Source organism: Ochotona princeps, chromosome 17 (genome assembly GCF_030435755.1).
Source record: "Ochotona princeps isolate mOchPri1 chromosome 17, mOchPri1.hap1, whole genome shotgun sequence".
Classification (NCBI taxonomy): domain Eukaryota; kingdom Metazoa; phylum Chordata; class Mammalia; order Lagomorpha; family Ochotonidae; genus Ochotona; species Ochotona princeps.
The window spans coordinates 9,500,125-9,526,986 of NC_080848.1; the positions used below are offsets into that span (position 1 = coordinate 9,500,125).

The 26,862-nt window shown below is 38.9% G+C and overlaps 2 protein-coding genes across 5 annotated transcripts in view; one reads left to right on the forward strand and one right to left on the reverse strand.

Annotated features, from left to right (window-relative positions):
- Positions 1 to 26,862, reverse strand: part of CEP112 (centrosomal protein 112) — a 378,610-nt gene that overhangs the window by 349,718 nt on the left and 2,030 nt on the right. For all 4 annotated transcript variants that reach the window (XM_058675350.1, XM_058675351.1, XM_058675352.1 and 1 more), the window contains exons 2-4: positions 25,058 to 25,171; positions 21,180 to 21,370; positions 18,309 to 18,481 (exon numbers count right to left, since the gene is read on the reverse strand). In XM_058675350.1, coding sequence (XP_058531333.1) covers positions 18,309 to 18,481; positions 21,180 to 21,370; positions 25,058 to 25,157 — 464 coding nt within the window. In that variant the 5' untranslated portion in view covers positions 25,158 to 25,171. The remainder of the gene's footprint in view (positions 1 to 18,308; positions 18,482 to 21,179; positions 21,371 to 25,057; positions 25,172 to 26,862) is intronic.
- Positions 1,105 to 1,471, forward strand: LOC101523309 (DNA-directed RNA polymerases I, II, and III subunit RPABC4-like). The gene has a single exon (XM_036496220.2). It carries the CDS (start codon positions 1,121 to 1,123, stop codon positions 1,295 to 1,297), a length of 177 nt encoding a protein of 58 aa, XP_036352113.2. The 5' UTR covers positions 1,105 to 1,120; the 3' UTR covers positions 1,298 to 1,471.

Here is a 26,862-nt window from a genome sequence, read left to right on the forward strand (position 1 = left end):
TCTCCTAGTGGCAACAAATAGATGGGTTTTGTTTTTTTAATCCAGTCAACTCATCTATAAATGTTTGGGAAAATGAACTGACTTTGGCATTGTACAGGTCAAAATAGGTCCGTGTGGCCCTCAGACTTAACGGACAACAGGTTCTGGCAAGATGAGTACCAACAAGTGGTTAGAAGACCACTTGTAATGCCCATATTCCATGTCAAAACAGCAGAGTTGAGCCCACGCCCTGGTAAAGCTCACGGTGGCAGGCTGCAGTGACAGAGCACGTGTCAGGCTCCCCGATCCCCACATGAAGACCCGGCCTGAGGTCCAGGCTCCCACTCTCTCTCTGCCTCCTCCATCAGTTCCTCCCTCTCCACCTCACTGCCCTCCCCTCTCAAACAAAATGAACAACAACAGCAACAAAGAATCTATGAAAACAAATGGAAAATACAGATGTTATGAAACTCAAAGAATCCCAAATTAATTCAATATGCTGAAATCTACACAGTAATACATTATGATCAAACTGTTACAAGTCAAAGACAAAGGGTGTTTTGAATTGAAAACAAAAACTCATCATATTCAAGGAGCACCTGCTTGCATGAGCTTGAATGAGAGTAGATTTCTTAGCAGAGACCTTGTAGGTAAGGAGAAAATGAAAATGATACAACCAATGTATCAAAAAAGAAAAGCGGCTAATTAAGAATAGTATATTCTATAAAGTTGTCCAATAGAAATGAGAGATACAGGCTTCATCAGAAAGACAAAAATTGGAAGAATTCATAAATAGAGATTTGGCTTGAAAGAAATGCTAGGATCAGGCTCTGTGTCACAATAGGTGAACCCAGTGCTTATAACAATGACACCCTTATTGGAGCACTAATCCCAGTCCGTTATTTAAATTCCTGCTGATGCACCTGGGAGGTAGTACAAGTACTTGGATTCCTGCCACTCATATTGGAGACCCAGATGGAGTTCCTGGCTCCTGGCTTCTTCCTGGCACAGCCTTGATTCTCACAGGCTTTTAGGAAGTGAAACTGCAGATGGAAGAATTGTGTGTGTCTATCCCTCTGTCTCTGTATCACTCAAATAAACACATTTAAAAACTTGGAATGCTGCTTGCCTCGCAGGGACAATGGACACCCAGAAGGACGTTCAACCCCCCAAGGTGCAGCCAATGATTTACATTTGTGGAGAATGTCACACGGAAAATGACATAAAATCCAGGGACACAATCAGATGCAGGGAGTGTGGATGCAGAATCACGTACAAGAAGAGGACAAAAAGATCAGTGGTTTTTGATGCTCGATAAAACGTGACAGTTGAAAGGAATGTCCACATTTGTACTTGGATTTGCTGTACATGTTTCTCCTTGTTGTACAGCTTTTGATGTAGCATACTTATTCTTTTGAACTGGATATGATTTCCCTTTAAAAATCATATTGTATTTAGGTATCTTTTAATATAAGGAAATTGTTCAAAAAAATTGGAATGCTAAAGAGGGGCTCTTCTAGTGAAATGAAAAAACACCAATTAGCAAAATAAAAGTGCATTAAAAGGCAAAATTCACTGAGTAAAGGTAATTTTACACTCAAATATAATGATTCTATTAATGTAATGATGGTATATAAATCATTTTGAACTTAGTGTAAAAATGTCAGTTTTAAGTAATTGTAATTAAAATATTTACAGATGTATAATATAAAACCTAATACTAGGACATGTGAATGGAATCAAAATGTTGAAATTTTATAAGCAAAATTAAGTGCCTATCAGGTTAAAATACCCTCTTATTTTCTGTGGATATGTCCAAGAATTACAGAGGATGTCTAAAACCACAGATGGCTCTGAGCCGGATACACTATACAGGTAACCAGTTTTTAACAGGTGGGTAGCATATACATTGTGACCAGACTAGACAGAAAGGGAATGCAGATCCTAGGAAGGCATAGCAGGATGCAGTGGTATTTCATCATGCTACTGAAAATGAGACATAATTTAAAACATCAATTATCCATTTCTGAAATTTTCTTTTTAATATTTTCAGACCACAGATGATCAAAAGTTCTCAAAAGTGTGAAAAATGAAACCATAATAATAGCTGTTGAATGTTAGAACCTGAAGATGATTTATGTAAGTCTTACAGAAACAAAATTTTTAATACAGTAGATACACAAAATAGTTTAAGATTAAGATCAGCTCTCTCTTTTTCCCTGTAAATGTGCTTTTCAAATAAAAACAAATTAACCTTTTTTAAAAAATTAAAGAGGGCCAGCACCAGGTGGAGTGGGTAAAGCCACTGGCTCAGGTGCCAGCATCTCATATGGGTGCCAGCCAGCTGCTCTATTTCCAATCCAGCTCCCTACCATTGGCCTGGGAAAACAGTGGAAGATGACCCAAAGCCTTAGACCCCTGGACCCACATGGGAGGCTCGGAAAGAAGCTCCTGGCTCCTGGCTTAAGACAAGCCCAGCTGCACACTTGGGGAGTGAGTCAATGGAGGGTCTCTCTTCTGAAATCTATCAAGACATCTGAGCAAAATCTACTTTCAATTTTGCTGGGCATAAAAAGAATTCCCATAGTGGACATTCTCGATCATAAGGTGATTCTATTTTCAGTTTTTGAGGAACTGTCCTGCCACTTCCCACAGTGCTTTAACCGTTTTGCATCCTCACCAACAAAGCAGTTTTCCAATCTCCCCACATGTTTACCAGCACTTTCTCTTGTTCGTTAGCATTCATCCTAATGTATATAAGGCAATGCTGTGATTTTATTTGCATTTTCCCAACGTTTACTGATTCTGAGCAACACTTCATGTGTTTAATTATCAAGTTCTTTGCACATTTGTATTGAATTAGTTCTTGTAAAATAGCATGAACTTTTTATATATTCAGAATTATTAACCCATTTTCAGAAACATGGTTTATAAACGATTTTGCTCAGTATAGACTGCCTTTTCATCTCTCAGTTCTGTCCTTTGGAGCACTGTTAAAGCTGAGGTAGTCTTTATCTATGTTTGTTGCTGTTGTTGTGTTATTGGTGTCATATCCAAGACAGAAACCACTGCCAAGAGAATTTCATAGAGAATTTCCCTCCTAGTTTTCTTCTCAAAGTTTCACAGTTACATCTCTAAGGTTCAAGTCTGTATTTAAGCTTTGCATCACTGCAACAAAATACTGGAGACAAGCTACTGATTAAGGAGGGAAGTTTACTTTGGCTGTCTTGTTTTAAAGGCTTACAGTTCAAAGCTAGTCAGACTCAACTGGTTTAGGCATCTGACATGGTTAGAGGCCAGCAACAGAGGCATACATGTGGAGAAAGCATTATATGGTGAGCTACGAGGCCAACTGGCTAGCCCCAAACTCAGATTCTATAACAATTCTCTTGTTAAAACTATGATCTGAGGACACACTCTTGATGATCCAAGGATCTGCCACTAAGCCTGAATCTTAAACACCATAACTGAATTAAGTTTATATCCTCTTAGCATCAATAACTATCTTTGGGTTCAAACATGGACATGAGTTTGGATGTCAAATTATTTGCAAATCATATGATCCACTTTGAGCTAATTTAGATGTGAGATAAGGAAAGGTTCCACTTTATCCCATTATACATAGATAGCCATTGCTTCCCATATCATTTGTTGAAAAGTTAATCCTTTTCCCCCTGAACAGTCTTGATACTCATGTTGGAAATCTTTTGACCATATTTGTATCGGTTTATTTCTGGGATCTCTATTTTGTTCTAATTATCTATATATCTTTATGTTAGCACCACACTGATTTTATTACACTGTATTTACTGTAAGTTTTGAAATCAAAAAGCGTGAGACCTTCAATTTTGTTCTTCTTGAAATAAAGAAAACAGATTTAACGTGGTTCATAGATACAATTTTAGGAACATGACGATACCTACCTCTTCTTAAATTTTCATGATACCGTATTTTTTATTTTCTCAACATCATAGGTTTAAAGCTCCACTAAGTAAGCTCAATAAGCAAAGAGTAGAAAGACAACTGTCATGCAGCAATTAGACAAGAGCTATAAGCAATAATCAAATCTTAACATGTGAATTTTACTAATATGCATTAACTTTTATCCTCAATATATTACCTGCTACCAATCAGAGAAAACATGTAATATTTGTTTTTTGAGATCTGGCTTATTTCACTAAGAACAATGGTCTCCGGTTGCATCCATTTCAATGCAAGCTTTCACTCTTTTTCCATCTTGTACATATGCCAATTTTCTTTATCCAGTTATCTACTGGTAGACATCTGGGCTGAGTCATATCACAGCTATTGTGAATTGGACTTCTACAAACATGAGGTACAACTAATTTTCATCTCATTTTTAAGATGCTTCTACACACCAAAGGAAACAGACAATGAAATGAAGAGGCAACCCATAGAAACGGGAGAAATATTTGCAAAGTATGCATCTGATAATCATTAATATACAGAATATATAAGGAGCTCAAGAAATGCAACACCCAAAAAAATAAATAATTCAGTTAAGAAATGGACAAGGACATTAACAGGCAGTTTTCACAGAATGAATTTCAAATGGCCAACAGACATAGTTAGCCATCAGGGAAACCACAATGAGGTTTCACCTTACCCTAATTGGAATGGCTATCATATGAAAATAAATACAATAAAAAAGAAATGCTGGTGAGAAACTGAAGGAAAAAGTGCCCTAACACACTGTTGGTGGGAATGCAAACTGGTACAATCACTATGGAAAACAGTACAACAGAGACTCCTCAGAAATCTGAAAATAGATCTACCAAATGACCCAGTATTTCCACTCCTGGGAATTTACTCAAAGGAAATGAGATCAGCATACAAAAGAAAGCTACCTGTCAATTAGCAACAGCTAATACATGGAATCAATCCAATTATATTTTTATTCAAAATCGGTTTAGGTACTCAATGTCTCATGAGATCTACATAGAATTTACAATAAAATTTTTTATCTCTGAAGAAAAACATGCTTTCCAATTCATGAACTCAGGAAGTCCTTCCACTTGTTTCCGGTCTTTTGTTCTCTCAATCAGGTTTTGTTGTTTTCAGCCTATGAGTCTTTCACCTCCTTGTTTGTTTTCGTACGTGTTCTTTTTGACTCTAATACAAACAGCATCGCGTTCTTAATTTCCTTTTCAAATAGTTCAATGCAACTCATTTTTGTGTGTAGACTTTACATCCCAAGTCCAAGTTGACCTTATTTATTAGGTTTTCTGAGGAACTGTTAGGAGTTTCTACATGTAAATCATGTTATTTGTTAACATAAATAATTTAACTTCTTTCTTTCTACTTCGTTAGGGTGTTCCAGTACTATCTTGAATACGCATGACAAAAGTGACTGCCTTGGCATTGTTTCTAATTTCCAAGGCAAAGCTTTCAGACTTTTACCACTTTTGACTTTGGTATGATGTTCATTACAGGCTTTCCATAGATAGACTTTATGGCAGTGCGGCAGTTTTCTTATTTGCCTAATGTAAGTTCTCATTTTTGTAAACATAAAAATGTGTGAATTTTTATCAGATTCTTAATCTGCCTCAATTAAGATGATTTCATAAAGTTCAGTCTATCATTCTTCTATGTAATGTAGAACATTTATTGATTTCCATATGTGAAACCATTCCTAGATTCCAAGAATAGATCCCACTTGTTATTGATGGATAAGCCTTTTAAGAGTTATTCAACTCCACCTGCAAGTATTTTATTAAGAATTGTGTATCAATATTCCCATAAATATTGTCCCGAAATTTTCTATTCCTGTACTAGCTTTGTTTGGCATTAGTATCAGGATAGTACTGGCCTCTTAAAATGAATCTGCTATTCAATTTTTATGGAAAAGTTTCAGGAGCAAATAATACTGACTTTAAATATTCAACAAAAACTGTCCGATACCGGGCTTCTCTTTGTCGAAAAGTTTTTGAAGGGCCAGACTGACTAATCCTCTACTTGCAAGCACCAGCATCCCATATGAGCACTGGTTTGTATCCCACTACTCCACTTCCCATCCAGCTCTCTCTCTCTACTTAGGGACTGGGAAAGCAGCAGAGGATATCCTAAAGCCTGGGAGCCCTACACCCATGTGGGTGACCCAGAAAAAGCCCCTGGTTCCTGAATCAGCTTAGCTCTGACTCTTGTACCATCTGGGGAGTGAACTAGCAGATGAAAGATTTTTTTTCCTCTGTAAATCTGCCTTTCCAATAAAAACAAATGAATCTTTATAAAGCGGGGGAGGCTTTTGATTAGTGATTTAATCTTATTATTCATTATGAGGAGTAATTAGAACATCCCATCTTGGACCCAGCAGCACTTCCTGCTTCCCCTTTCCCATAGCTTGTGAAATGCGCACAGTTCCAGTTAACCACCAATGAGATGTAACCTCATGGCCTCTTACCTGAGAATCCCACCCCTCAATCTCTCACAGCCCCTCCCTCCAGTCCCTACCCATCTACCTGTGGCTCAGATAATCCTTGTGGGTCCACCCACAGCTCCTGTTAAAGTCCCCACACCCCCACGCCTTGCAGGCTCACCTGGGTTGTATAAATGAGCCTCTCCACGTGTGTCCCCTTCTCTTGTCCCCGCTTTTCTTTTTAGCTGGCTCTCCCCTGTACTCCATCTTGCCCCTTCCCTTGCCCTGGCAGCTCCCCAACCTGCCAACAGGGCAGGAGAAGTTTTCCTTCCTGTTCTCTCCCCCTCCATCCCCTTCCCATTTCTACCCTGCTGGAATAAAGGCCCTCCTAAGCACCTTGCCGCATCTGGAAATTTGGCTTGCTGTACAGTAATCCTGAAAAGAGGACTTGACTGCAGGAATTAGCTGCCCCTAAGAACCTTAAGTGTGTTTACAACCTGAAAGGTATATTTTCATTTTCACCTGATTCAAGATATCTTCTTAGTTCTTCTTCGACTTATCAGTTATTTAAGAAGTTTGTTATTTAATTTCCACATTGCTTAGTCCATTTCCACTTGTCCCACTATTAATTTCTAATTTCCTTTTTGATCAGAAAATGTTCTTTGTATAATTTCAGTCTTCTTTAATGTACAAAGATTTTGTGGATTGGCACGTGCTTTATCCCAGAATGTGTTCCACATGCACTTGAGAAAAATGTACACCTGTTGTTGCTCACCAAAGTATTCTGTATGTTTGCTAGGTCCTAATGGTCAATAGTGCTGCTTAAGTCGGCTACTGATTGATATTCCATCTAATTGTTCAACTTGTGAAAGTAGGAAAAGGAGTTCTCCAAATATTGTTGAAGTGTTTCTTTCTTCCTTAAATTTTATGTTTGGTGAAAATATAGCTATAGCTGTTGTATCTTGCTAACTGACCCTTTCATCATTACATAGTGTCCTTTGTTTGAGCCTTTTTTTTCTTTTACTTAAAATCAAATTTGTTGGATAGTACAGCTACTACTCATATTGTGCATCTTTCTCTTGCCTTTCATTGTCAGTCAGGAACATCAATAGAAATAAAGTGAGTCTGTCAGTAGAACACTTTCTTAAATCATGATACCAATCTATGACTTCTGATTAGGGAGTTCAATCCATTTACACTTAAAATAACTACCGATGTGGAAGAACTTACTACTGCCATTTTTTCTATATCTCTTATATCTTTACTTTTCCTTATTTCCTCCATTATGGCTTGCCTCTCTGTTGATTTTTTTTCATACTGACATAGTTTTATTCACTTTTGTCTTTTGGACATATTGTATAGACATTCTTGTGGTTACCCTAAGGATTAAATAGAACATTCTTAATTTATAATAAACTATTTTAAACTTCAATCATATGCAAAAAATCTACTCCTTTATAGTTCCACTCTCCTCTTTGTTATTTATAATGTGTCACCATTAACACATGTTATACATGTGTCCTTTTAGACCTACAAGGTAAAAAAGTGGGGTATAAAACAAAACTACAATATTACAGATTTTTCTATTTGTCCACATATTTCTGATGTTAGTTTGCTCAACTTAGCAAATTTTATCAATTTTGTCACTTTAGAAAGTTAATGTTCAGTTCCATTTATTTCTCTCTACTTTTGTTATACTGATTTCCATTTCTATTTCATTTTTTCATTCAACTGGGAATGAGTCCTTTCACTGCTTATCTCTCATGATTTTAGATCTTCTTTCCTGACATAAGTATTATAAATTCTAAATTTCTTTACATATACTACCTCAGCTGAATCTTATAAACTCTAATATTTAGATGTGTTCTTTATCATTTGATTCAAAATATGCTCTTAATTCCCTGATTTCTTTCTTGACCCATAGGTTACTTACAAGTGAGTTTTCTTAACTTGTAAAGAGTTGCAGGGTTTTTTTTTTTTTTTTGGTTGTACTATTATTGTTGATTTTTTATTCAGTTCCAGTGAGATCAGAAACCTAGAAACAATGCAATTACTCATTAAGTGGTAAACATAAAATATGGCATATTCATCAAAGAAATATACTCAGGAGTGACACATGCAGCAATATGAACTTGAAATGCAATATGTTAAGTAAAACAACAGCAAAGGACTACATATCTTCTGAGTTCACTTACAGAATTTCTAGAAAAGGAAAGACCATACAAATAAGAGAACATTGCTTTCCTGGGTGTCAGGGTGTAATTCCATATCATATAGAGATAAAAATTCCTCCCAAATTAAACTACATTCTGAATCAAATAATCCCAACAGCAATAGGGGGAGGAGGCATTGTAGGAAATGCAGGTTATACACTTGTTTTGTGAGCTACAACTGAAATTAATACAGAAAATAAAACATCAAGGACAGTCAAGGCAATTCTTCAGAGAGAAGATGAGAGCTGGAGGGCCTATACCACAATACTAAAAATCAAAAATTATTTACATTAATCAGGGTTTTGTGTTACAAGCACATAGGTAGACAAAGAGACTAACAGGAAAAACTAGAGACAAGAAACAAACCACACAAAAGAGACTCCCAACTTTTGGCGCCAACATCAATGGAAAAAAAAATGGCTTCTAAAAAATCATGCTAGATCAAATTAATCTCCATTGTGGAGGACGAGAAGAAGTTAGAAATGAGCCCTACCTTTCATATATAAAAGCCAATTCCACATACATCAGTTCCCTAAGTGAGAAAGTTAACTACCAGGAATAAAAGGACAAAAAAAGAATATTAAAAAAAAAAATCCTGAGTACCAAACAATACAATCATAGTTTAAGCAAGATAAAAAATTTTGAACCCAAAATTACAAAGTACACACAACAGAGAAAACTCGTAAATAAAAAATATTATAGTTATTAATATTCAAAATAAGACACCAACTGTTATGTTTGAATGTCTGGTCCATCCAAAACTCACATTGAAAACCCAATTGCCCTCACACTAAACATACGAACAGCATTAATCCTATGGTCATATGAACAGGTGGTCAGGTGTTGAGTGTTCTGCACTCAGGAACAAGCTAACACCGTAACTGTGGGGGGACAATCCTTACAAAATGCTTAGTGTGGCTCACACGCCTTCCCTTCCCACGCTCTCTTCCCCATCCCTCACTCACTTAATGCCAGAACCCTCAGATTAAACTGCAAACTTGTAAGCCATTACCCTCTGCTCACCGTACATCTAAGAGCCAGGTATTCTTTTATAACAGCACAAAACGAGTCAAACACCAGTGAAAATGAAAATGCAAGCTATGGGGTGGGAGAAGATACTTGTCATATATGCCTTCAAAAAAGAACTGATATTCAGAAACACAGAGACAATCAACAGAGAATACACAAACCAATCTTACACACATTTGTAAAAACGGACAGAGTTTGGGCCAAGTACAGTAGCCTAGTGGCTAAAGTCCTTGCCTTGCACACATCGGAATCCCATATGGGCCCTGGTTCTAATACCGGCTGCCCCACTTCCCATCCAGCTCCCTGTTTGTGGCCTGGGAAAGCAGTCGAGGACAGCCCAAAGCCTTGGGACCCTGCACCCACGTGGCAGGTCCAGAAGAGGCTCCAGGTTCCAGGCAAGGTGAGGATTCAGCCATTAGGCTATCACGCCAGACTCCCAAGGACACTTTATTATATATACTCCTAACCACATTTATGCCGTTGGACATCGAAAGGTACTGACTGTTTCACTGAAAAATGTATCCAGCAACTGTTGAAGAATGAGCTGGTAACAGCACTAGTGTTAATTAAATATAAAAACAAAATTTTGCGTACACAAATTAAAATATTAGCATTTTAATGTGAAAGCACGCGTCAACAAATAGGGTTTTTTTAAAGATTTATTTATTCATTTTTTTTTATTACAGCCAGATATACACAGAGGAGGAGAGACAGAGAGGAAGATCTTCCATCCCATGATTCACTCCCCAAGTGAGCCGCAACAGGCCAATGCGCGCCGATCCGAAGCCGGGAACCAGGAACCTCTTCCAGGTCTCCCACGTGGGTGCAGTGTCCCAATGCATTGGGCCATCCTCAACTGCTTTCCCAGGCCACAAGCAGGGAGCTGGATGGGAAGTGGAGCTGCCGGGATTAGAACCGGCGCCCATATGGGATCCCGGGGCGTTCAAGGTGAGGACTCTAGCCACTAGGCCACGCCGCCGGGCACAACAAATAGGTTTTTGTAATACTTGATCACCACCTTCTGGAAAAACTATTGAACTGCACAGACAAGTGAAACATGAGCTATCCTGGAAGGCATTTTAAAAGACATACAAATTCCCAGCTTTTGCCACAAGGCATTCCTGGAAAACCACATCATGAAGAGGATCATTGTAAAACAAATCACATTTTCCATAAGTCCAGGACTACGATTACATTTGCCACCACAAACTAAAATCTACCATCAAGTAACTCATGGGAAAATGTCATTTAAGATGCAAAAACAATAGTCTTCCATAATCATATAAACGAGGATAATTATTCTCTAAGTCCTTTCCTACAAGCATGAACATATATGTTATTTAAGCAACTCACTATAAGCTAAAAGATGAGCTCCAGGGAACAGGTACTTAGCCAATCAGTAAAGACACCCACGCTTGTGAGAGATGAGGATTGACTTCGAGCTTCCAGCTTTAGCCCTGGCCCCCATCTTTGGCCCCAGGCGAGTCCCAACCTTGCGAGAATTTCGGGAGTGTCCAGGGAATAGAATCACTCTATCTATCCCTCCTTCTATCTGTATATTTATGCCTTATTCCCTTCCTTCCTTCCTTCCTTCCTTTCCCTGCTCTGTCAAATAAATAATATTTATTAAAATATAAGATCAGGCCCAGCATGGTACCTAGTGGCTAAAGTCCCTGCCTTGCACACACCGGAATCCCACACTGACACCGATTCTAATCCTCGCACCCCACTTCTCACCCAGCTCCCATCCTGTGGCCTGGGAAAGCAGTCAAGGATGGCCCAAAGCCTTGGGACCCTGCACCCATGTGGGAGACCCGGAAGCAACTCCAGACTCCTGGCTTTGGACTGGTGCAGCTCAGGCCAATGCAGCCACGTGGGGAATGAATTAGCAGACAGAGGATCTTCTCTTTCTCTCCTCCTCTCTGTATATCAGATTTTCCAATAAAATAAATAAATAAATCTTGTAAATATATATATAAGATCTAATTTATATAAAATAAGCCTAAGTTTGATGTCAAATATACAATTAATGATATTGTTTATACATTCCTAGAGTTTTTAAGCCATCTGAATGTTCACTCCTTATGAAATGCTATCTAGGAAAATCTAAACAAATGCTGTTTCATCAATAAATTCCTCTTCAGCAAGCAAGTACGTTTCCTCTCTGTTCATCAAAGTTGATTCAACATCTCTCCTCTTCACCTTTTCCTAATTCCTAATTTTTCCTAGAAATAAATACTACTAAATGTTTTATCTTTGTCCCAGAAACACATATTTTGGTTTTTCTGGGTTTTGTGGTGTTTTTGTTTATTTGTTGCTTGTTTTTATATTTATTTTATGTGGAAATGCAGATTTAGAGAGGAGAGACATAGAGAAAAATCTTTCCTCTGCTGAGTCACTCCCCAAATAGTTGCAATGGTTACAGATGAACTGATCCGAAGCCAGGAGCCAGGCGCTTCTTACAGATCTCCCACGTAGGTACAGGGTCCCAGGGCTTTAGACTCTCCTCTGCTGCTTTCTCAAGCCATAGCAGGGAGCTGGGTGGGAAGTAGAACAGCCGGGACGTGAACCGGCACACATATGGGATTCTGGTGCTTGCAAGGGGAGGATTGGTCCATTGAGCCATCACAGGGCCTAACCTAATGCATTCTGGTGACAAGCTATTCAATCACATCATACTTCAGCAAAAAATCATAAAATGATGACAAGATCTTAAAAGGCAGCTTTTACAATTGTATGATAAAAATAAAACCTTATTATCTTTATAATGCCTTTGAGATGAACCATGAAAAGAATACAGAAATGGCATGAACTGTAGTCAAAATACTACATGCAGCTTGACACAGATGACACAGCTAAATGTAAAATACAAGCTTCTGCTAGGTGTTCCTTTTAAACTGGAAAAGGGGGCTTGCAAAGTTATCTAAATAAGGATTCTTACAAAGCCTCTCTCAAAATAGTATGGCCACTCTTTATTCTAATAGAGTGCAGAATTCACCCTGAAAATTAGAAACTATCCTACATAGCCATTGATTTTATTTATTTTTGTTGAGGAACACCAAAAATGATTTTTAGTAACTGAGAAAAGATGATGGCCAACAGATTTTAAGATTATCATGTTTGGGTGTGTTAGAGAATTACAAAAACAGAAGACAGTCAAACAGTCTAAAAGGCAGGCTGGAATGACCTATCACCAGCAGCATGCCAATGTCGAGGGGGGCAGCAGCAGCCAGCACCCACAGTCCTGGGTCAGGGGCTCCACCTGCTTTATCTTGCTTTGGCCTTACAGCAGCTAGGTTCCTACCACTACCATCTCCCTCTAACAAATGACAAAACTAGGTTTTAGAGAAATTAACTAACTTGCCTTGGGGCACGTGGTTGCCAAGAGTTAGAACCGGGATATGAAGAAAGGAAAATTGCCTTGGCTCAGCTCAGCATAGAAATAACCATGAAGACAGCCATTGCTAGCCAGGACTGCTGAGGTAGCACAGATAGAAAAAAATAGATAAAAATGAAATCTCTGTATTGGCTGCATACAGTACTTGTGTCCACACCACATAAGAAAAAGAACATGGCATGTGGAATCCTAAAGCTTCACTACAACACTGGGTCCATCCCCACAAAAGTTACACACCCCTCCTGGAACGATTACCTCCTCTATGAATAATAAACGGCACTGATGTCAACTTCCTAGGATTAAAAAGAGAATTAAATCAGGCAACTTAGAAGAGACTTCTAGAATAGCACCTAACGTACAGTAGGAGTACCCTCATTTGGCTTCTGCTCTAACACATCAGAACTGCAAGAGTCTCCCACAAACCGAGTATTGATTGGGAAATTTCGTTCTTTGTTGAAGGCTACGCATATTTGTTATATAGCTAAATCTGTGTCACTAAGCATATCCATTAATTACACAACAGAGTAACAGGCAACAAACTGTTAAATGTGATCATGTCTCAAGAGGAAAATGGGGGAAGGAGTACCCAGGGAAGCCTCCGATGCATTATTCTATGTATTTCTACACTGAGGCTTTCACAAGCATGTATTACACAGATTACACAACTGTCCTAAGTGAAGACAGAGCCTATCCTAGTCAACCATTGCTGCATGACAAATTATTATGAACTTAGCAACTTCCAATGACACACACATATGTTCTCTCTGCTTCTGTAGGTCAGAAGTACAGGGACAGCTGGTTTGAGTCCTCTGCTGAGGGACACACACAGCTCTAATCACAGTTTGACCAAGGCTAGGATCTCATCTGGAAGCTTCCCTGCTTTGCAGGGTGTCCGTGGCTCCTTAAGACTGTGATTCATGGCAGCTCCTTCTTCAGAGTCAGCAAGAGGATGACAGCCAGACTTGAGAGCAAGTGTGCTGCCAAGATGGAGCCTCATACAGTGCGACCAAGTCATGAGTGACCACTCACCACCATTGCCGTAATCCACATGCCATGAACCCGACAAGGTCCTGCCCATGCTCAAGGGGCAAAAGCTATACAAAAAATAGAAGGAGGAGCGCCGTGGACCACTTTAAAGTCGACTTTCCATAAAGACAGGCTCCTTCCCAAAGCTCACAGTTCTCTGAAGGATGATCAGAAAGGTCGTGATGTACCATCCGAGATCATGCAATGTACAACTGGATTAACCAAACTATGCATGAGTGAGATACAAGTCAAGGGCCCACACAGTAACATCTGATAAAGTCATGCTCCAAAGCCAATGTGACTAAAGCATTTCAATGGCAAGAAAACAGACATGTATTTGACTTAGAAATGCAATAACAGATTTATAGTAAAACAGCAATGTGAACTGCAACATTGGTTCTTCTACAAGAAAACAACAGGACCTTATACCAAAAAGCACGAAATGGGAAGGAAGGAAAAGAGAACCAGGACGGAACTAGCCATGCATTAAAGCTGATTCTGATGTGAAACACTAAGTACAGGAGTGTGTAATGTTTGTGCAGTGGAAGAAAGCAAGCATGGTAATCAGGCAGGTAGAATATGACCTCATAGCACTTCTAAGCATTTGGAAAGAGGCCACATACCAGATCCTGCAGAAGAATCAAGGTAAAGGGAAGTGCCATCTCCACTGAATCGGGAGTCCAAACAAAAAGGCTTCAAAAGGACTCCGCATCTTTAATAAGATAAAAAGGCTAGGACACAAACAGCATCATCTAAAATGCCATTAGAAATACTTCACATACAAAAAGGTCTAAGTAAAGCAGGGTTTTATAAAGTGATCAAAAAAGAAACACTAAGGGGGGAAAATCTTTTAAGATTAAAGAGGTTTTTCAAAGGACAAGTTGAAGTGGTTGTAAAATTTATGAGGCAGCATTAAACTTCAGTTCTGAGTAACAATAAATTATTCACTATAAAAACATACATGTGTCAAATATTATAAGCCTCTTAAACTTTTAAAAACAATTTCTTGCAGAACTGATTAGATGTATTAGGTCAACATTAGCAGATACTGACTTTTGCTGTAGTACAGGATGACCACTTGGAGTAAGGAGTAAGTTTAGAAAGGAAATAGCAAGACAAACCCATCAATGGGCGACTCACCACCACGACTGATCTGCTACCACATGGTGCGCATGTGGCCTCGAAATCAATCTAGTCGGCTTCCTCTAATGTTAAAAATTTATCTCATAAGATCCCCATGTATGAAAAACTATAAACGTCTGTTTTTTATTATACCTATGTATGAAAATTTCAAATGCAATAGATTTTAAATAAATTAAATGAAACATCATTAAATTAAAAGACACTCCTGAGAAGTTTCATTTTCGCAGCCCTAATGTGTCCATCCACCTCTGTGACCCTCCGACACTAGGCCAGAAGGTGTTTGAGTTGCTCCTTCCGGTCCTTCCACTGCTTTTGGCTGCTTGGGGAAGGCACACGTCATCACTGTAGCTAATGTCGGAAACTCCTTCAACGCCTCCACAACTTCTGCTCTTTTCAACTTCCCACAGAAGTCTTTAAAAATATTGCTGGGCCATTTCCTTCATGACAATATACCTGTCTCAAAGGATTTCTGCGCAAATTATATTAACTATAAGCCAGGGTCTGGCACTTCCACTCACACAGTCATACCTGCACTCTCCAAACATGAGTACTTTAAAAAGTCCCTACCACATTCTCATTTGGTGTGGGGGGCTGGAAATGCAGCTCAATTGGGAGAAAAACAAAATAGTTGTAATCCCATTTTATGTATAGCCTAATGTAAGCACAGACACAAAGCATTTCTACATGTGATGACTGCAACAAAGAATCAACCCAGTACAGCAGAGTCGCTGAGACCGCCCTGGGAGGTCGGGAGGCTGCTTTGAAGCGGAGAACTGAAGGATGGGTAAGATGAAGCAGGTCCAGCTCTTCCCGTTAATTACTTACTATCTAATTAATAACTAATTCTTCCTAAAAAGATCATTTTTGAATTAAAACACCATTTAATTATGATCACTAAGAGAACTGGGTTATTGATTACAAATGTAGAAATGCTGCAATGGATTCTTTGCCAGAAAAGTTAGTGAGTTAAGAATTGACAGTCATTGACACCATGTGACAGTAATAATCTGGCAGGAAATTAAGGTGGAGAAAGGGATAAGGAAGGAAGAAGGAAGGGGGAGGAGTGAGGATCATTATACTTCTAAACCTGTTTCGTGAGAAACATGAACTTTATTCATTCCATATAATTTTCAAAAACAAAGAAAAAAAAGGGGGGAGACAAAATTTCATTCATCAGGAAGGCAAGAGAGGATCGCCCAGTCTTGAGCTCTTGCACCCACATGGGAAACCCAGAAGAAGCTCCTGGTTCCTGACTTCAGACCCAGATTTTGGGGAGTAAGCCAGCAGACAGAAGACCTCACTTTCCTTTTCTCTCTGCAATTCTGCCTATTTCTTATCCTAAGCCTTTGCGTATCTAATCTGTGCGCACTTCCGCAGCTAAGGACTGAAACCATCCATGTACTTACCTGTCTCCCATTCGTCTGAAACACCTATAAATCAAGGGATCTGGGACTTAAATAGCAATCTGGGACTTAAATGCTTGTCTACGCTGCCAGATATAAAGACATTCTTCATTTTTAAAATGAATCCTATCATCCCTCTTCTTCTACCTCTGTTCTTTCCATTTTTTATGAAAAACACACATTTTACTTGCCTCTTAACCCCACTTAAAGGGAAGAAAGCGCAAGTTCAGTAACAGATGCAACCATAGGAAACAGTGAAGGAATACTGCACTGACGGGGTAAACAAGCAGTACTTGTCTCCTGTCTATGGGTGTCTTCTGCAAATTTGGCTAGGTTTCCAATTCTTAAGAAAAACCAAAAATATGGATTTTCATATGAAATTTCCCAGTTGTTAATTTTGACCAATTCATCCAAAAATTATTAAAGATTCCGTGTAATTCAAACAAAACAAACATATACATATAATTCATTCTGTCCAAGATGTTATCCAATTTTCAATCTCTGGTTTCAACTCCAACACAGAAGCCTGTGAGTCACCTTTACACTGTGACCTCCACAGTCACTGCCCCTGGAAAGAACCCAGAACCTGACTGGACTCCTAAGGCACACCTTGGCAAACAGCTGACGAATTCTGGAGTCAAACTAAGAAGTGTAGTTTTCCTTGTATACTTTCTGCACACAGATCAAATCTCTTCATAAAAAGGTGTACAATTTACCCCTTCTCATTTTAATTTTCCTCTAAATGAACATAAAAATATTTAACCCCAGTTTCTAAGGACTCGTGTGTCTGTTTCTTTTCACTCTTCATTATCACCTCTTCCTTTTTGGTCCCCCCATTTGCATTAGCCTCCCCTTCCTAACGGACTAGTTTCACATGGACCGGATCTCTAGCTTTGTATTCATCTGTTCTTCCCACCATATTTCTATCTAAAGAAAACACAGTCAAACTCTGTCAACTGTGCAGACATTTGAAATTACTCATAACATTTCTCTGTTCAAGGACTACACAAAAAAAAGACTAGTGGACAAGAACAATTGCATTGTTGACAGAAACAAATTCCTAAATTGCAATCACCAAGAGAATGCAACATAGTGAAGTGCAAATCATGGTATCTGTTAATTGACACTATCCAACATCTGAACATGCCAGAGGGAAAAATACATTGTTTTAAAATAAATAAATAAAATAAGATTCTAAATTTAAATATAATCCATCTCATGGCCAAAAATTATACTATAACAATAATAGCCTTTTCGGATATTTCAGGAACTTGGAAGCTTGTTTGCACTAAAAATTCTATTTAAGCTTCATATCCTACTAAGAAACCATGGTTTGAAGATGTTTATGCATACATTTGCTATTTTATAAAATGAAAACAAATATTATAAGCTTCAGGATAGGTATTCAGGATATTATCTTACCCTGAAGTCATTGGTTATGTTTTAATTCATGCTTGCCAAAAAGAAAAAACTTATTTAAATATTCTCAGGTACCACTTCCTAAGCAATGGAAATATGTACATGAAGTTAGTGGATATCCATAAAAGCATTCAAAATGTAAAATATCTTAAATATTCAATAAATGGGAAGCAACACTTATTTTATCCATTCAATGTCTACCCAATTCTAACAAAACTCTAAAAAACAAATTGTACAATATTTTAAAAAGGAAAAACAGAACATATGTCCAAAGACAAGCTAAATAACAAAACACACTCAAAAATCTCTTTTTTATAGCATACCTGGGGCTATCAGCTGGCAACTGCACCAACGCATTGTCATCTCCAGAGGCAAGTTTCCATGAGTCATTTAACTTGTATCCACTGGTACCTAGCTCACCCATTATCCAGTCTGGCAATCCCTCTGGGCTGGGATCTTTCGCTTGTGCAGGATTTGGCTCATCAAAATAGATGGACTGATTTTTAAAAATCAGAAAAATTATTCTTTTAAAATATATTACAATTCAACATTGAAATTTTTCATTGAGTTTCAACTTTCAAATACTCTACTAAAATTCAACTACACACAAATATAAAAAATGTATTTTATACAAATATACAATTATGAAGTACTAATATACAAAGTGAATCATATTTATATTTTAATTTTGCTCTGGGGTACATGAAATTTGATAAAATCTATAAGATAAAAATGAGAATTATTTTATTATCTTATAAACAAGACATCAACTCTATGAAAAGTTGAATAAGATTTTTTAAATCATATGCTATCCTATTTCTGTGATCATTATTTCACACAAAAAATAAATCAATAAGCAGACAAATCATAAGCCATACAAACAGAAAGTAAGGTTAATAACCCCTTAATAAAGTGAGAACAACAGAATGAAAAATCTGGAAGTTAGTTTTGGTCATACTACCATTAGGAAACACTATTTTTCTTTTTCTTTTCTTTTCCTTTTTTTTTTTTTTTCAGAAACTAAAGTCCTTTCCCAAGATTTTATGAAACCAAGTGTAAATGGAAAAACAGAATACCATATGCTCATACCTAACAGCTAAAGTGTGCTTTCCAGAAAGTTCCATCTTCAGTCATTAGGAAAGATGTCATTCACCCATTTATTTATCTTGAAATGAGCCAAGCTCATTTCTGAAAGACACTGCACTAACTGGACATTTCTATAACTCTGTTAGTCTCACAAAGCAAATCCTCCACAGGTTCTTCCTTACAGAGGGATGACCCATGGTCCTCTACTCCAAGTCAGACATGCACAACCATTTCTTTCAAGCGAGATACTCCTTCCAATGTCTAATCAAACATCAAGTCAAGTAACTACTATCCTAAAGACTGCTGGCCTAAAGCAAAATACAACTCTCCTTCAACACACAGTGACAGGACTTCAACTTCAGACACTCTGCCATGGGCCAGCATTGAGGTACATGGATAAAGTCATCACCTGCGATGCCAGCATCCCATCCTGGCACCAGCTCGAAAACTAGCTGCTCCACTGCCCATCCAGCTTCCTGCTAATAGCATGCTACCCCAAATGTTCGGGCCCCCTACTCCCACGTGAGAGGCCAGGGACAGGCTTACAGCTCCAGGTTCCAGGGTCTGGCCTGGCTCCACCCAGGCTGCTGTAGTCACTTGGGGAGTGAACCAGTCTTTCACACTCTCTCCATAACACGTTCTTTCAAATAAATAATCTTTTTAAAAACAAAGAAATACTCTCTACTGTGCAGCATGCCACCTGACTAAAGTTTGCTTTAACTGACAAAATGCAGAACAATCTTGCGATATGTCAGACAGTAAGTTTGCGGCTCACACACACACACCTATTTAGCAAATCAGTAACTGTCACTTCAGATTTTTCTAGTGCACAAATGTACAGACCAACTAAGCGACAACTTATCAACCAAGCCAAACAAACTACCTTAGCAATAAAGTGGATTTCATTAATGAAATGATGAGGTATAGAAAAACTCCAACTTACTACTATAGTTTTATTAGTGTAAAAAAGAACTTTTAGAGATCATTCAATCCAAATTATAATGAGTTTTAAAGTAACATTTTTATGGGGTGGATTTTCAGTGCAGCAATTAAATTGCCACTTAGGACGCCCACATTCCACATGGTAGAGCCTGATTTGAGTTTTAGCTTCCTGCTAACGTGTATACTGAGAAGCAAGTACTCGGGTTCCTCCACCAGTACTGACACCTGTGCTCAGTTCCCAGCCCCTCTTTCTGGTCTGGCCAGCCCTAACCACTGGAAGCACTGCATTTCTGGAATGATTCAGCAGATGGAAGATAGATTCGTGTGGTGTGTGTGTGCGTGCGTGCGTGCATGTGCAGGTGAGTCTCTGCCTTTCAAATAAATTTCAAATAATAACGCAAATGAAAGAGTTTTAATAAGCTAGAATCTACTGAAACACATAAAATTATCCCATAGGCCAGGTAAGAATCTGTTTGAAAATCAGGTTTTTTAAATTTATTTGAGAGGTAGAGAGGAAAAAGAAAAAGATGATAGTAATGTTATTTGAGTAAAAATTAAACCCAATATGAAAAAAAATCACTTTGTTTTTTTAAAAAATATCATCAAATATTGAAGAATGAATAAACCAGTAAGAATATTCCCCATATAGGCTAATACCTGGTTTTTTTTTTTTTCAACTGAAGGCAGAAAAATTTAACCATGGAGAAAAGAAAGTTTTAACTTTCTTAACAAGTGTATTTCAAAAAGTTCATGAAAAATGGAATTAAAAATGTTTATCTTTTTGCAATTCTTTTTAAAATTATTTGAAATGTAGAGACAGATAGTTCCCTTCACTAGCTGGGTCCCTGAGACCTCCCGGTAGCCACAGCTGGGAGCAGGAATCATCTCCACTGCCTCCCAGGGTCCACATTAACACAAAGCTGGGCCAGAGCCACAGAACAAGCCTAAGAACTCTGATAAGGGAAGCAGATGTCCTAACTCGCCTTTTAGCTGCCAGGCCAAACGCCTGCCCCAGTACAGAAGGTTTTAAATCCAAACATACTTTTAACCTAACAGTTTCCATAAACCTTTTGAAGGCCCTTCCTATTAGCTCACACATATCACTTAATATTACTATCCCCAAAAGAGATAATAAACTGATCCATCTTCTGGTCTCTGGCACCTACCATGTATGAGGGTAGAGTCTGCAGAGTGCCTGGTTCGGGGCGGTGTGTGAATGGGCCTTCAAGCACTCCTTGTTTAAGCATATGCAACAGCAGCTTTGCGTACAGGTTCCGATTCTTCCTGCCTATGATTCCTGTGCCTGTTCCTGAAGGCTCACACAGTTTTCTGATCCAAAGGGCACACCTCTGTCGTTCTGGAAATACATAAAAACTATTAGGAACTTGATTCTTATTACACAAAATGTCAAGTTTTAAGGACCTAGAACGGCACCTGCTTTACTCTAGAACATCTTTTCACAAAGGACCAGACAGAAAATGTGTCAGGCTTTGCAGATTGCATGATCTCTGACACAGCTGTTCAACTCTGCCACTGCGGCATGAAGTCTAATACAGGCCACATGTCAATCTGGAACAGCACGGCTGTGATCCACAACCTCACAGAAAAAGCTGTGAGCTAGAGATGAGCGATGGGCCAAAGCCTGCTGATTCCTGATCTAGATCTCACTTTATGAAGTTATCTGGCTCTTTGGACAACACAAATGCAAAGTGATACTTTTCCCAAAAATAAATGCTCTTGATTACTACCAAACAATTTCTGAGAAAATTTTTGCTATAATTTTGCCATCTCTAAAATAGTTTTAACACATTGAAAACTTTCTGGGTGGGACATTTAGCCTAGTGGTTAAGACTCTCACAGTCTGTGTCAGAAAGCTTTAGAGTTATTGCACTCTGGGTCAAGGCTCCCAGACCCAGCTTCCTGCTGATGTGGCTCCTAGACACAACGGGTAAACAGCTCGAGCAGAGGCGCCCTGGTCAGACCAGGTGAGAGTCCCAGAGAGGGGTCCCAGCTTCTAGTTTCAGCTTAGGTCCAGTCCCAGGCGATAAGGGCATTTGTGAACTAACCCAGCAAATAGGAATGCTGTCTCCCTCTGATTAAAAGAACAAAAATGTATGCTAAAAAAAAAAGAAAGAAAGAAAAATCTTTCTGTAATTCTAATTATATGAACGGGAGATAAAACACAAGCTCTGATTTATCTAAACACTTTAAGCTTAATCTAAAATTAAATCTCAAATCTTCTACTTATTAAAGCCAATAATTTCCAGGGATTTGTAGCCGACTTATTCAGTTTTCTTTTAACATCTCTAAAGATAATTGAGTGCTATTTACAAGTAATTTCATCAAATAATTGTCCTTTTTAAAAATCTACCTAAGAAAAATAGCACAGTTTAATCCACATGTAATGACCTATTGACTATATTATCTTGTCATGACCCAGGATTATTTTTGATTTCATGAAAACTATTCTGGTATTAATTTTTTATCAGTCTAACTCAATTTAAGGATTACATATCTAATACAAATCATAGCCTGCTCTAATCTCTTAGTTTACAAAGGTCATATCCATTTTTTGTTTAACCTACCAAAACCACTAAGGCTGGATTTGCCACTTTGCAAATATTACTATAGGCATCAGAACTACCCCTCTAAAAATACTTTTATATTTGCTTTAAAATTATATAACCACAAACTTCATAAAATGTTGGACATGCTTTGAACAAAAAGAAAATGCAGAAGTGAGACTGAAAAATCTTAAGTGTTCAGTTTTTCAAACTATATAGATTTTGCCTCACATCCCCATAGCAATATTCTAATGTTCAGGACTGGTTACACCTTTGTTAATAAAATGAATTCTTTTTTTTTTTCAAGATTTAGTTTATTTCATTTGAAAGGCAGAGTTACAGAGATAGAAGGAGAGAAACAGAGAGAGAGATCTTCCAGATGCTGTTGCACTTCCCAAACGGCCACCAATGCTGGAGCTAGGCTGGTCTAAAACCAGGGGCTTCTTCTGGGTCTCCCATGTGGGTGTAGGGACCCAAGGACTTGGTCCCGGCTCCACTGCCTTCCCAGGCCATCAGCAGGGAACTGGATCAGAAGTGAAGCCACTGAGACTTGAACCGGCACCTGTACTGGATGCTAGAGCCACAGATGGAGGCTCAGCCTGCTATACCACAGTGTCGCCACCATGAACACATATTCTTGTACTTAAAGTCATCTAAAAGTAAAGTTTAACGATAAAAACACATAAATGACTAGGAATTTCTAGCTTTTTTTTTTTTAACTGGATGTGAGTTCCTGAGTGTTCATTATGAAACAGTTAGGTAAAAGAGAACCACTGATGTGTAAAAGCTGACAATGTATCATGAACCAAAGACAATCAAGTATATGTTGCATTTTAGGAGAAAATGAAACATAATAGTCTGAAGTAGAACATATTTCTATAATTTCTATATTTCTAAAATTTTAATTTTAACATAAATTTTTCCTAATCAGCACATTTAAGACCAAAGGGGGGCAGTTATTGACTATCAAAGGGGATGCCATTTAGAAAAACCACTTAGGGGGCCAGCATTGTGGCACAGTGAGTTGAGCCTTCACTTGTAACACCAGTATGCCATATCAGAGTCCTAGATGCTCTGCTTTGACTCCAGCTTTCTGTCAACATGCCTGGGAAAGCAAAGCAAGATGGTCTTAGTACCTGGATACCTGTCACTCACACATGAGACCAGGCTGAAGTTCCTAACTCCTGGCTTCAGCTTGACCTGGACCAAGCCATAGCAGCCATTTGGGTAATGAATCAGTGGAAAGAAAATCTATATTTCTGCTTATCTCTCTCTTTCTCTCTCTCTGCCTTGCAAAAAAAAATTAATTAGAACACACACAAAGAAATATCATGAAATACTAATAATAGTGAATGATAACTGTCCATGGAAGGTGACACTGATTTGCAGAACAGCACATGAAGAAAGAAGAGGAACAGGATTCCTAAGATCCTACCAAGCTGTCCTGGACTAGAAAAGGTGGCAGCCTAGGACAATGGGTGACCACAGGACATGTAACTCACATAGAACCTACTACACCCAATTTTCCCAGACCAGGGAGCTGGAATATCTAATGTTCAATCAGCCCTACACTCTGAGCACAGGGATATAAGGAATTTGAAAAAGCCATAGTTTCTTGGAACATTGAAAACTCACCTCAAAAGCTACAAATCAGACACCTATGCGCCTACTACAACTTAGAAAATCTCCTTGGTCCCCAACTTCTGATGTCTTAAATTATCTGAAAATTCTCTAATCTGAGACAAGTGCTCTAACACCAAATCAAAAATAACAGGTCAGGAACTGCAGACAAGTAACAAACTCATTCGTGCTTTATATTCAGTAACCCAGCAAGCATGAAAAGACCAAAGGATTCTTTTTTCCTTTGATAAACAAAAGGGTCAGATAGCAGGTAAACAGAAGGCTCCTAAGAGAAAACACTGCCCAGAGAGGGACAGTATGCTGGAAAACACAGTTATAACCAACTTTAAACATCCAGGTGTATGAATTTATAACATATGAGAACCGATATCACAAGATCTCTACACTTAAGAGGCTATCATCATTAATTTCTACGTACTGTTCAACAGCTCCAAATAAACATGTGAATGGCAAAAATTGTGACTAAAATAGTTCAAATTCCCTTCCATTTTGTTGTTCATTAACTTGAATAAATATTTTCAGTTCATCTGAAGCAAGCAATTTTCAGAAGTAGACATCTAGCCTACCTAAGATGCCCTCATTTCACACAAAAGTACCTGGGTTCAATTCCCAGCTGCAGCTCCGGACTCCAGCTTCCTGCCAGTGTGGACCCCAGGAGGCAGAGGTGGTGACTCAAAGAACTGAATTCCTGCACCCCATGAGAGCCGTGGCTCACATTCCCATTTGCCGGCTTCAGGACAGACCAGCCCCAGAAACTATCTGGCTCTTTGTTCTATCTCTATTTTTATCTAAAATTAATTAATTTTGTAAAAGGCCCTAATTTTCAAACACAATCTTACCTGACCTATGGGGTAATTTTAGGACAAAGGGCTTCATATCAACCACAAAGTGATCAAACTCTGCATCCAGCTTCTCCCATTTTTCTTCTTCGCTTCCCATGTCTATGTATTAATCTGTGAAAAATTTAAAATTAAAATATTAAGGATCCATATGTTGAAAATTATTTTTAAAACTAATCTGTGTTGGGCCCGGCAGCGTGGCCCAGCGGCTAAAGTCCTCGCCTTGAAAGCCCCGGGATCCCATATGGGCGCCGGTTCTAATCCCGGCAGCTCCACTTCCCATCCGGCTCCCTGCTTGTGGCCTGGGAAAGCAGTTGAGGACGGCCCAATGCATTGGGACACTGTTATTGAGAAGATATGCTATAGTTTTGGGTTTTTTTTTTTTTTTAAGATTTATTAATTTTTTTATTACAGCCAGATATACACAGAGGAGGAGAGACAGAGAGGAAGATCTTCCGTCCGATGATTCACTCCCCAAGTGAGCCGCAACGGGCTGATGCTCGCCGATCTGAAGCCGGGAACCTGGAACCTGGAACCTCTTCCGGGTCTCCCACGCGGGTGCAGTGTCCCAATGCATTGGGCCGTCCTCAACTGCTTTCCCAGGCCACAAGCAGGGAGCCGGATGGGAAGTGGAGCTGCCGGGATTAGAACCGGCGCCCATATGGGATCCCGGGGCTTTCAAGGCGAGGACTTTAGCCGCTGGGCCACGCCGCCGGGCCCGATATGCTATAGTTTTGTAAAAAAAAAACATTTGTCAATCATACACTCATACTTAACTTATATCAAAGATCTCTCAAGAAGCCTCACAATTCAGCCACAAAAAGGCTATCAGCAAACAGCTTAGTCCTTTTACCAAATAACAAATACAAATGACAAGTAAACACATGAAAAGATGTTCAACAGCGTTAGTGAACAGAAAATGCAAATGAACATCATAGTGGCAGGAAAAAAGCACAAAGAGATAACACTACAAATTCATCAAGACAACCAAAACAGCCCCTGTGACTTCCATGGGCGACCTGGAAGAAGCTCCAAGCTCCTGGCCTGGCCTGGCCTGGCCTGCCATTGGCCCAGTCCTGGGCAAATGAACCAATAGATGGAAAATTTCTCTCTTCCTCTCCGTCTCCCTCCCTCTCTTCATAACCCTTTAAGGCAACTAAATAAATCTTTAAATACACACACACACACACACACACACACACACACACACACACACACACCAGCAAATGCCGATGAGGACCCAGAACCACAGGCATTGCTGGTAGAAAAGCAGAAAGGGGTGCCACCCTGGAAAACAGTTTTGACAGCTTCTTACAAAGTTAGACATAGGTTTATCATGTGACCCAGACCAAAACACTTCCAGATATTTACTTAAGTAAAATGAAAAACATACATGCACAAAAAAAAAAGTCTGAACGTGGCACCTAGAGTAACCTAGGACGTTGCTCCCTCACAGTCACAGAGGTCAGCCAGTCTCTCTCTCATTGGTTCTAGCATATGTCCATGCCCAGGAAGGAAACACTACTGAGACGCACCCTGCCACCGTCCAGGTGCTGCTTCTCCAACATCCACCTGTAAACTTCCCTCCTAAGAAGCTCCAACTGTCTGACACGTCCATCACTGTCAGCTCACAGAGAAATCTTGCTGACAGCAGCCTATGATCCTCTGAAACTTTCTCTCCTTACTCCATCAGTTTTTTTCTTCTTCTTTATACTCAGCAATACAGCAACCTCTTGATGCCCTCCTTTATTCTCTAACCATGGGACTTTCAGGGAAAAAAAAATACCCCTCTTTCTTCTAAACAG

Excerpts from the sequence above, each read along its gene's own strand:
- LOC101523309 (XM_036496220.2), top strand. The coding sequence starts at position 1,121 with ATGGACACCCAGAAGGACGTTCAACCCCCCAAGGTGCAGCCAATGATT.